Source organism: Brassica napus, chromosome A9 (genome assembly GCF_020379485.1).
Source record: "Brassica napus cultivar Da-Ae chromosome A9, Da-Ae, whole genome shotgun sequence".
NCBI classification, from domain to species: Eukaryota; Viridiplantae; Streptophyta; class Magnoliopsida; order Brassicales; family Brassicaceae; genus Brassica; species Brassica napus.
Window position 1 is genome coordinate 31,667,082 of NC_063442.1, and position 11,551 is coordinate 31,678,632.

Consider the following 11,551-nt stretch of genomic DNA (forward strand, 5'->3'; position numbering starts at 1 on the left):
TTTTTAATTATCCTTCTTGTAACTATTCTTTTCTCTTTCCATCTTTCTTTATTGTTTTTTAACTAAATTTTTTTTATCGTCCCTGTGTTTTACAAATTTTCTGAGATATATAAGAAATTTCAAAACAACAGAAACATATAGAATCTAATTAATGACCATCATATGAACAACATAAACAAAAAAAAAGAAACGGAAAAGAAAGGAATATAAGAATGATAAATTTAATGAAGAACAAATTTATTTTATTTGTCTTTACGATAAAAAAATAAAAATAAAAAACTATTTTTTATAAATAGTAATATTTTTTAGAAATGTTAAGGAATATAGTGTTCCTCTTGATTGTTATACCCATAATAAGACAATAGGTCAACCCATAATAAGACAATAGGTCAAGGTTGAACCAGAAGCATCGAATGAAAGTTTATTTACGGGACTTCTTTTATATGCCTCCATTCTTTTTCTCAGTGACCTAGCATAACTTATTTTTATCTACACTGATCTAAAGTTCATGTACAATTGAGCAGAAATAAAAAGTTCCAACTACTTTGAATGTGTATCGGATGACTTACTAACAAGGCCGACTAAATGCCTACTGGACTTCAAATTTACAAATAAGCCCATGCTAAGATTTAGTGGGCTTAAAAACTCCATTGAGCTCAATATTTTACTGCCATGTGTCTTATAATTTGCCATACTCATCAGTCATCACACGTGTTTTCTTCATCATCAAATTTGTAATGATGTAGATATTGAGCCAATTGTACTTGTAAGCTGCCTTTTGGACTTTATCAAAGAATCATGCCGACAAAAAAAAAACACTTGAACGAGTACAAAACTGTCGGGTACAAAACAAGGTATTCATAATAAATTAAATTTAGAAAGTATTTAACATTTCTTTTAAAAAAATTAAATTTCTACAAATTACTTCATCAATCATCATAATCTCGTTTTCACCTGTTGTCCAGAGTTTTCATATTTTGTTAGAAATACGTCAGATATATAGTAGTTTTAGCCTTTTAGGTACATGCAATATTTGTAACTGATTTACCATATTCTTTCCAAACCCCAATTTAAACAGCCTAATAAATTTAATGTAATACTATATAGCTGAGCAAGTTATACCCACCAATACGTTTAATTTGTTTGTTCAATTCTATTCTATATGGCATGTTATATTTTAATTTATAGAACTTGAAAAAGTCAATATAAAAACTTAGATTTTCGTTTTTGTAACTAGTATTCTTTTATCTCAAAAGATTGCGTTCACGAAATATTTCCTCACAGGACCACTTTCCGAATTGTGTTTCTTACATATTTACATGCTACATGTAGATAAACATTATCTTTAACTTGTTGGCAGCATATCAATCTTACGGCATCTAGAAATTTTCGCTCGTGACGCACATGTCGACAATCTACGTACAAGAATTCAATTATGTAATCTCACCGTGAAGTCCTTTAAAGCATAGTGAAATCAGTTCCAGAATCAATCACATCCACTGTTCCTTCTTTTTTGACACACGGGAAAGGAAAAATGGCTTCTCATATCGTTTCTAGCGGACAAAAACCACACGTTGTTTGCGTGCCTTACCCTGCTCAAGGCCATATCGACCCGATGCTCAAAGTAGCTAAACTGCTTCACAACAGAGGCTTTCACGTCACCTTTGTCAACAACGTCTACAATCACAACCGTCTACTCCGGTCGCGTGGGCCCAACGCGCTGGACCGGATTCCTACGTTCCGGTTTGAGTCTATCCCTGATGGTCTACTAGAGACTGATGGGGATAAGATGCAGGACATCCCTTCCCTTTGCGAGGCCACTATGAAGAATTGTCTAGCTCCATTTAAGGAACTTCTTCAGCGGATCAACGTCCGAGATGATGTTTCTCCGGTGAGTTGTATTGTAGCTGATGGTATTATGACTTTCACTCTTGACGCTGCGGAGGAGCTCGGTATCCCCTGTGTTATTTTCTGGACCACAAGTGCTTGTGGCTTCCTGTCCTATATGTACTTTCACAGTTTCATCGAGAAGGATTTATGTCCATTAAAAGGTATTATGATATTAATCAATGTTATAATATTAAATTTAGTTTCATTTCTATTACTGAAAAATATCGAGATATTAAATTATTATTAGTAACAAAATAGTGGTGGATTATGCAGATGAGAGTTACTTAAACACACAAATAGACTGGATTCCAACGATGAAAGACCTAAAACTAAAAGACATCCCAAGCTTCATCCGTGCGACTAGTCGTGACGACATCATGCTCAATTTTTTTCTCCATGAGACAGACCAACTCAAACGCGCTTCCGCTATCATTCTCAACACGTTCGATGATCTTGAGCATGACACCATACAATCTCTGCAGTCTATTCTACCTCCCGTGTACACAATTGGACCGCTCCATCTACTAGTGAATCGTGATATCGACGAGGATATTGAGATAGGACGGATGGGATCGAGTTTATGGAAGGAGGAGAAGGAGTGTCTAGACTGGCTTGACACCAAACCTATAAACAGCGTTGTTTACGTTAACTTTGGTAGCATAACGGTGATGAGCGCAAAACAACTCGTAGAGTTCGCTTGGGGTTTGGCGGCAACAGGAAAAGAGTTTTTGTGGGTGATCAGGCCCGATTTAGTAGACGGTGAAGTGCCGATGCTTCCGCCAGATTTTTTAACCGAGACGGCTGGCAGGAGGATGCTAGCGACTTGGTGTCCTCAAGAAAAGGTTCTTGCTTATCCAGCGGTAGGAGGGTTCTTAACGCACTGTGGATGGAACTCGACTATAGAGAGTCTTTGTGGTGGAGTTCCTATGGTGTGTTGGCCATTCTTTGCTGAACAGCCAACAAATTGTAAGTTTTGCTGTGATGAGTGGGGAGTGGGGATGGAGATCGGTGGAGATGTAGGGAGGGAGGAGGTCGAAGCGGTGGTAAGAGAGCTAATGGATGGAGCGAAAGGAAAGAGCATGAGGAAGAAGGCGGAAGAGTGGAGAGGCTTAGCTGAGAAAGCGACGGAGCATACGTGTGGTTCATCGGAATTAAATTTGCAGATAGTTGTTAACACAGTTCTCTTACAGCACCTCCATCCTAGCATCCTAGCGAAGGAGGTGACTTTCTAAACAATAAAAGGTAAAAAGAATTTTTACTCGATGTTTTTTTTTTTATCTAAGAAACCAAAGCTATTAGATACCTTTTAGATATTTCTTTATACATTTAAGTGTAATAAGGTTAGTCTTTTAATAAAAAAAAAACAAAATTTAAGGTTTGATAGGTTGAATCGGTTTTATGGTTTTTGCTCTAAGATTTAATATTTAAAATTTTAACTATGGTTTAATTTTCTTTTGCTGTAGAATTTTTCCAAAGTACTAAACAAAAATTCTAGAAAAATAATGATTTGGTAAAGCTAATATATTTCCGTTTATAAAGTATTAAAAGCTGTAGATTTAATTTTTTAAACTAAATCATGATTGTTTTAAAAGAGACTAAAACTAAAAATAGCTGTTCACGGCTACTAAAACCTCTTCACTCCTAATTAGGGCATCCGCATTGCTAGGACCAAAAAATTGGTCCTTAAATTAATTTATTGTTTTTGTTATGTTAAGAGATTTAGCTAAGGACAATTAGAAAAAGAAAGATTATTGGTAGGACCAAAATATTAGTCCTTAGATTATTATATTGATATTATAAATTAATTAATTATTTTTATAATTATTGACATATAAAAGATAAGTTTTTAAACAAAACATTAAACATTTAAATTGAAAACACAAGAACATTACAAAGTTGAAAAAAAATTATAAAATTGGGAAACAAATTACAAATTACAAAAGGAAACAAACCAAACAAACATTTTATTGAGATCCGGTGGAGTGATTCGGTTGAAATCGGCGGAGAGATCGCTGGAGAGATTGGTGAAGAGATGTGAGAGATCGGGGCTCGGATCGGAGGAGAGATCGTACGATATTTCCGATGGAGAGATTCGGTGGAGAGCTTCGTTGGAGAGATTTAGGGCGAGGGATTGAGGGCGACAGATTGGGATCGACAGAGAGATGGGAGAGATGGGACAGATCGCCAGAGGGTTCGACGGAGTCCGTGGTCGAGAGCTCGGTGGAGGGAAACCGTCGAGAGAGATGGGAGACGATGCGAATGATTTCGTCGAGAGAGATGGAAGACTTTCCCAACACCGAACACTCCTTCCCCTCTCTCTGACACGTGCAGCTAAGGACACAAACTTAAAACTTCTTAATTAACATACGTGAGCTAACGTTTTCTGTATTATTAATTTAAATTGATTTAAATTAATTACCTATTATGCTAAGGACGCGCTAACAACCGCGCAATGCAGATGCCCTTAGCATGCAAACGAAATGCTGTTAAAACCTTTAATACTTTTCTCAGAGCAGCTTTAGAGCACCATTAACCCAACAACCCATAATGGGGTGTTTAAATTTTTTTTTTCTTTTTTCCTGATTAAAAAAAATTAAAAATGGATCAATCGCGGACCACCACGTATAAGTGGAGTCTGTGAACAGTGCAAGCAGCAGTGCTTAAATAGACTTCAAAAGAATTGGTGCTTAAAATTTTGTAGGTCTACCCTGGGATCCACCCACTATTATATTATTCTTCCGTAAGCATTTGGGTTAATGGTGCTTTTAGAGCATGCCTACTGGTGGTTTTGTGTTTCTTCCTTCTTTCCTTATTGTTTTTTCCACCACTTGTTGGATACTTTATTTTCTTTGTCTCGTTGTACGATTGAGGCTTTGTCCTCGTTTAAGTTTTCACCCCAATCCATCAATGATAAATCCAGTGTTTAAAAAATGGTTTTAAAGCATTATCAATGGTGAAGTTTTTAAGTATCTACACAATAATATATCAATATTCCAAAAAAATTATTTATGTAATTGAATGTTATTTTCTAAAAACGATATGTCAATCTGAGTATGACATTGGGTTTATGGTTTTTTAAGCTTGGATGTCTGGATGATAGTGTTTCTCAGGCTGTGAGGGGTTAACAATCCATCCCGTGGGATCCATGGTGATCTTGTAAAACACTAACATCAACCCTAAGCTTCTCTCAGGTTGGTTGTTAATGCGCTTGCTATTCTTAGAATCTAAGACTTTATCCTTTAACATTCTAAGAGTTTACCCTTTAACAACTCTCTCACAACAACTTGCATGAGAAAAACTTAAGGTTTATAAGTAAAGGGTTGAAGTCGGTGTTCTACCGGATCAGCCTAGATCCTATGGGACGGGTTGTTTGGTGACTATTTATCATGTATGAGGATTGTTAAAGGAAGAGGTCTTGGGTTCAAGGAACGCCAAACACACTAACAACCTATCTAGAAAGAGTTTAAGGTTCAAATGTGACGAATTAGAATCGGTGACTAGTAGAGTTGTCTGAAACCCACATTACGAGTTGCTACAATACGATTGCGATGTTTTTAATTGCATCTCTCTAACTTTAATATATTCTTTAGTTATAAACTATAACCTCTCATCAAGAGCTTATCTATAAATTATAATGGTGCTCTTATCGCTAAGCTCTAAGAAAAAGTCTTAAGAATAAAATGCTATTATTTTAATTTGTTTTGTTTAAAACTAAAATCAAATATTTAAACCATTAATTTTTTGACAGGTGCGGTGAAAAGTTCTAACCAATTTCTTGGAGAGTTTATTTTGAGAACTTATTGCTGTCTTTTTCCAATATATTTTTTTAATGTCTACATACTCAATTAAAACCATCCATTGGAAGTGAAAATGTTTACATACTCAACTAAAACCATCTATTGGAAGTAAAACTCTGATATCTTAAGCGGTGGAAGTGCTATAATGTAATTTAACCTTTCAAAAATAAAAATAAGATAACAACAAAACATTACTCGTATGTATTTGATATCTGTTATATTTGCGAAAGCAATGGGGATACTAGTCGGACAGGCTTTTTTTTATGTCAAAAACTCCACTCAAAATTAGCTTTATCTTATAGCAGACAACTCAAACAAATCTTGCCGGATGTGCTTGATGGTCCCCTTTAATACGCTAACTTGGGGACTTCTGACTCCTACTGTTTCAAGAGTCTCCGCTAGTTGAACCCCGTCCTGTAGACTTTTTGTTTTGCTCATCTCCTTCGTCAGCTGTTTGATCGGGATGCCCCAGCCATGCTCCCACGGCCCGCATACCGAAGGCAGATGCTGCTTGGATTATCGTAGAATAAATATTTTGTCAAGGCGTCTTTCCTGACTTCGTTTTTTTTTTTGTCAACCTTGACTTTGTTAATGCATACTTGATTATTTTTATTTTTTTACTTGATTATCTTTTTGTCGTCTCTTTATTATATAATCCAACCAGCAAAAAAGAATTACAAAAGATACAAGTAAAGATCCATGCCCACATAAAAAAACACTTTTTTTTTTGGTAAAAACACTTTCCCAGATAAAAAACACTTTCCCAGAAGAAACCCAACAATGAAGGAAATAGAGTGATCCACGCAAGACCACGCGTAAAGACTAAGCTCGATGAAGCATATCACACCGCCAGCAACCACCGACAAGGAAATCATCGCCGGGAATTCCAAAACTAACGAAAATCTTAAGATCATCAAGCATGCTGATGAAATAATGAGTTCAAACCGATAGAGTTAAAAGCACTCCAATACCAGGATTGTGGGGGTTGTTATAAGGGACCCTTATTATAAGAACAACCTACAATTAAATATCTACATTAATATATATATATAGTCATTCTTAGGTCCACCCCCTAGGTGAACCTCTAGGTTCACCAACCAATAAGATTGTTTTATTTTATATTCGATATCTTTTAAAAAATGAAACAAAATATTATCAAATTATATTATGTTTTTAAAATTAAAAAGTAAAAAAAAAAGTAATAATTACAAAAAAAATATTTTACTCGTCAGCATAACATTAAACCTAAACCCTAAATTATAATCCCTAAATCCTTAATCCTAAACCCTAAACCCTTGGATAAACCCTAAACTCTAGGATAAATCTTAAACTCTAGGATAAATCCTAAACTCTAAATCAAAATCACTATACACTAAAACATTCAAGCGTTTAGGGTTTAGGGTTTTAGTGTTTTTTATTTAGAGTTTAGGATTTATCCAAGGGTTTAGGGTTTACTCAAAGGTTTAGGATTTACCCAAGGGTTTAGGGTTTATCCAAGGGTTTAGGATTTAGGATTTAGGGTTTAGGGATTAGGATTTAGGGTTTAGTGTTTTGTTGAGAACATTAAAAATATATTTTTTTAATTCTTTTTTCTGTAACTATTATCTTTTTTTACTTTTTTATTTTAAAAACATAATATAATTTGAGAATATTTTGTTTCCTTTTTTAAAAGATATCGAATTTGAAATAATGAAATCTTATTGGTTGGTGAACCTAAAGGTTCACCCTAGGGGGTGAACCCAAGAATAACTCATATATATATATATATATATATATATATATATATATATATAAAGTTTATGGCGAGAACTCCCCATCAGAGTAGCTCTAAACATTTATTTAAAAAGAAGTATAATTTGTTTTTTCATAATCAAAGAATTCATTTAAGAACTTCCTCCCAGGAATCTGGGAATTAAAATCAATATTTCATTAGTTTATCCCCAAATTCAGTCATACATCAGCAACACCTCGTTTCAAGGAACTGAGAGAAGAAACAGTCCCAAATTCAGCCAAATCGATCAAAATGCGTACTTGATTTATCTAGAATTTTATTTTGCCAGAAAACCCTCTTGGGGATGAGAACAACAATTTATATGAAACCTTTATAATTGCCAAAAGCAAAATATAAAATTTCAGTTTTAAATCTTTGATTTAACTTATCGTTAACAGATGCACAGCGTAGGTTCTAATAATAAAGGTAACGTTGAAGGAATGCTGGTAAAAGACCAATTGTCTAGAAGAATAGTAGCAAAGCAATCATTTACGAACCAGATGAACAAAAATACTCGAGTACTTGAAAGGACAAATATCAAACTCTTTACTAAACTCTAAAACAAGCACAAGAGCACAATCTAGTTGAAAATTATGCAACTTGAACATGAGATCACCCCACCGATTGATCGCACAACTTTCACACGACACTCAAACGTGGACCACTAGTTTGACGTGTACTTCACCGGACCACTCTGAAGCCATCTTGTAGATACAAAAAAAAAATTAGGAATTCTCTCTGTTCTTGAAAATAGAATTTTCTAAATTTATTTTTTGTTTCAAAATGATAAATTTTCTAAAATTTTAAGGTATTTTTAGTAGTTAATGTTGAAAAATTGTATACTTTTAAGAAACATTAATTGAAAAAAATTGAATTGGTTGAACACTATTGGTTGATATTTATTGGAAAATGTATAGTAAAATAAATAATAAATTCAATTGTAAAAACTTAATTGTTTTCTTAATATGCGTGAATACTCTAGAAAATCTTTTTTTCGAGAACAGAGAGTATCATTTTGGCGGCTTAGAACTATATTTTCGTTTGAAAATGGCAGGTTTGTAACCTTTACGACAAATTAATACTACACAACTTGGCCTCGAGATCTAAAATGGCCGATATAGTCAATCTTCACATGCGTGGCCGATATTTTTAGAGTTTCCACGTGCGAGAATCATGAGGTTTTTACTCTCACCGTCTCATTGACATTTAAAGGCTAGAATCATGCCCAGTTCAACACTTTAAATAGAGTCCTTTAGAGGCTAACAGAATCATGCCCAGTTCAATCACATATACAATATTTATTTTCATTTTCCTTTCTGTCGCATAAGAAAGAAAGAAAATGGAATCTCGTGCCGTTTCGCCCGCCCGGAAACAACACGTAGTTTGCGTGCCTTACCCAGCGCAAGGCCATATCAACCCGATGATGAAAGTGGCTAAACTCCTCCACGCCAAAGGCTTCTATGTTACCTTCGTCAACACTATCTACAACCACAAGCGTCTCCTCCGGTCCCGTGGATCCAACGCCCTAGACGGGCTTCCTTCCTTCCGGTTCGAGTCCATCCCCGACGGTCTACCGGAGACTGACGTGGACGTCACACAGGATATCCCTTCCCTTTGCGAGTCCACCCCGAAGTATAGTCTCGCACCGTTCAAGGAGCTTCTTCGACGGATCAACGCCCAAGATGAAGTCCCTCCAGTGAACTGTATTGTATCCGACGGCTGTATGAGCTTTACTCTTGATGCTGCTGAGGAGCTCGGTGTCCCGGAGGTTCTTTTCTGGACCACAAGTGCCTGTGGCTTCTTGGCTTACTTACACTACCATAAGTTCATCGAGAAAGGGTTATCTCCACTCAAAGGTATAATTATTATTACTTTTGACTTAAACAAAAAAAAATATTATTACTTTTGATAAATGGTTTAATACGTATTGCAGTAATTATATTAACGTAGTAAGTAGAAACCCATAAGAAACCACATGTTCATGAGTGAGTTAATGACTCCATAATTTATGAGGTCGGATATATACTTTTTCTTATCTTACAACGCACTGCTAAAGTTTGAAGAAATATCAAGTTGCATTAGGTTACATAAAAAATTATAACACCTAAATAATGATGGACAGAACAATTCATTTAATTGAATCTATAACAGTATTTATAATCAGGCGGAATGGGTACAAAATATATACTCCTATTGAACATTAATGGTTAAACAATCATATCTTTTGACCCTTCGTTTCCTTTATTTTCTGCACAGTAGATCATAATTATTGCAAAGCATAATAATCTTCTATGGTGGTTCCTACAGAAAATATGTTTTCCCATTGTTAAAAGGTTTATTTTGCTAGATTAATCAAAAGTATTTGCTAAAATTCAATGATTTCTCACGCCAGTGGATGTTATAGTATAATAACAATCCGCAATCAATTGAGTTTCTTTACTGGACATAAGAAGCTGGTGGGAGACCATGAACGATTTTTATATTGAGAAATGGTAGTTGGAACTAGCTCATAACTTAAGTTCATCATAAATAGCTATTAAATTAGGTTGCAACTTGCAAGAAGACAACTAAAACGTTCAGTCGGAAAAAAAAAAGAAGACAACTAAAACGTAGCTAGAATATATGAATTGTCATATTTTATTATATAATACGTTTGGTTATTTATGGTAACGTTCTTTTGTTAGCACGAAAAAAACACTTAAATGAGATATTTGAAGCGCAGTCGCATAAATAAACTAGATCACGACAAAACAATTTTTTGCCAAAACTTGAAAGTATTAAAATATGTACAAGTAATCCCGTAGTCAAACCTATATCAAATAGGTCAAAGTTTTCATATATACTTTTCTGACTGACACTGCTGGCAAATAATAAACTTTTCCGGCTCAGTACACTCCCGATAATTCAGCATACTAATACGGTGTTTTATTTTAATGAAAAAATGCTAGCTAGATGTTTAAACTAGTTACTAATAAAATGATAGTGGATTTGGCAGATGAGAGTTACTTGACAAAGGAGCATCTAGACACAATTATAGATTGGATTCCATCGATGAAGAACTTAAGACTAAAAGACATCCCTAGCTTCGTCCGTACGACTAACCCTAACGACATAATGCTCAACTTCCTCGTTCGTGAGACCGAACGAGCCAAACGTGCTTCTGCTATCATTCTCAACACGTTCGACGATCTCGAGCATGACGTCATCCAATCCATGCAATCTATTGTACCTCCGGTTTACTCCATTGGACCGCTCCATCTACAAGTGAAACAACAGATCAGTGAGGATAGTGAACTCGGACGAATGGGATCGAACCTGTGGAAAGAAGAGACGGAGTGTATGGATTGGCTAAATACCAAAGCTCCAAACAGCGTTGTTTACGTTAACTTTGGGAGCATAACTGTGATGACAGCCAAGCAGCTTGTGGAGTTCGCTTGGGGTTTAGCAGCAACGGGAAAAGAGTTTTTGTGGGTGATACGGCCGGACTTAGTAGCCGGTGAGGTATCCATGGTTCCACCTGAGTTTCTAACGGAGACGGCGGACCGGAGTATGCTGGCGAGTTGGTGTCCTCAGGAGGAAGTCCTATCTCATCCGGCGGTAGGAGGGTTCTTAACACACTGTGGATGGAACTCGACGCTTGAAAGTATTTGCGGTGGAGTTCCAATGGTGTGCTGGCCATTTTTTGCTGAGCAGCAAACAAATTGTAAGTTCTGTTGTGACGAGTGGGAGATTGGTGTTGAGATCGGTGGAGATGTGAGGAGGGAGGAGGTTGAGGCGGTGGTTAGAGAGTTGATGGATGGAGAGAAGGGTAAGAAAATGAGAGAGAAGGCGGCGGAGTGGCGGAGCTTGGCTGAGAAGGCGACGGAGTGTAAGCGTGGTTCGTCGGTTGTAAATTTCGACAACGTTGTTAAGGTTCTTTTAGGGGAGTAAATACTCTGCTATTGGACTATATTGTTTTTAGTTTTTTTTTTTACTTTTCATTCGTCTATGAATCATGTCATGATATCCTCCTCCTATTATCAATTTGAGATGACAAATAAATGGTACTTAATCAACGGTATGTGGACACACATGCCCACAACTCTTGAGTTTG

The 11,551-nt window shown here is 35.9% G+C and overlaps 2 protein-coding genes across 3 annotated transcripts; both read left to right on the plus strand.

The window, feature by feature from the left end:
• The first annotated feature begins 1,017 nt into the window (after positions 1 to 1,017).
• Positions 1,018 to 6,460, plus strand: LOC106451243 (UDP-glycosyltransferase 85A5). Its single transcript, XM_013893137.3, has 2 exons — positions 1,018 to 2,051; positions 2,164 to 6,460. The coding sequence occupies exons 1-2, from the start codon at positions 1,535 to 1,537 to the stop codon at positions 3,120 to 3,122; spliced, it is 1,476 nt and encodes a 491-aa protein (XP_013748591.1). The 5' UTR covers positions 1,018 to 1,534; the 3' UTR covers positions 3,123 to 6,460.
• A 2,191-nt stretch (positions 6,461 to 8,651) lies between these two features.
• On the plus strand, positions 8,652 to 11,513 carry LOC106451242 (UDP-glycosyltransferase 85A2). 2 transcript variants are annotated; one of them, XM_022691031.2, is made up of 2 exons: positions 8,652 to 9,314; positions 10,442 to 11,513. In XM_022691031.2, exons 1-2 carry the CDS (start codon positions 8,798 to 8,800, stop codon positions 11,386 to 11,388), a joined length of 1,464 nt encoding a protein of 487 aa, XP_022546752.1. In that variant the 5' UTR covers positions 8,652 to 8,797; the 3' UTR covers positions 11,389 to 11,513. The 2 variants fall into 2 exon arrangements, with proteins under 2 accessions (XP_022546752.1, XP_013748590.1); XM_013893136.3 differs by having other exon boundaries at positions 8,668 to 9,314; positions 10,454 to 11,513.
• The last annotated feature ends 38 nt before the right edge of the window (positions 11,514 to 11,551 follow it).

Coding starts and splice junctions, on each gene's coding strand:
- LOC106451243 (XM_013893137.3), top strand. CDS start 1,535: ATGGCTTCTCATATCGTTTCTAGCGGACAAAAACCACACGTTGTTTGC. Junction 2,052..2,163: donor GGATTTATGTCCATTAAAAG/GTATTATGATAT, acceptor TGGATTATGCAG/ATGAGAGTTACTTAAACACA.
- LOC106451242 (XM_022691031.2), top strand. CDS start 8,798: ATGGAATCTCGTGCCGTTTCGCCCGCCCGGAAACAACACGTAGTTTGC. Junction 9,315..10,441: donor AGGGTTATCTCCACTCAAAG/GTATAATTATTA, acceptor ATAAAATGATAG/TGGATTTGGCAGATGAGAGT.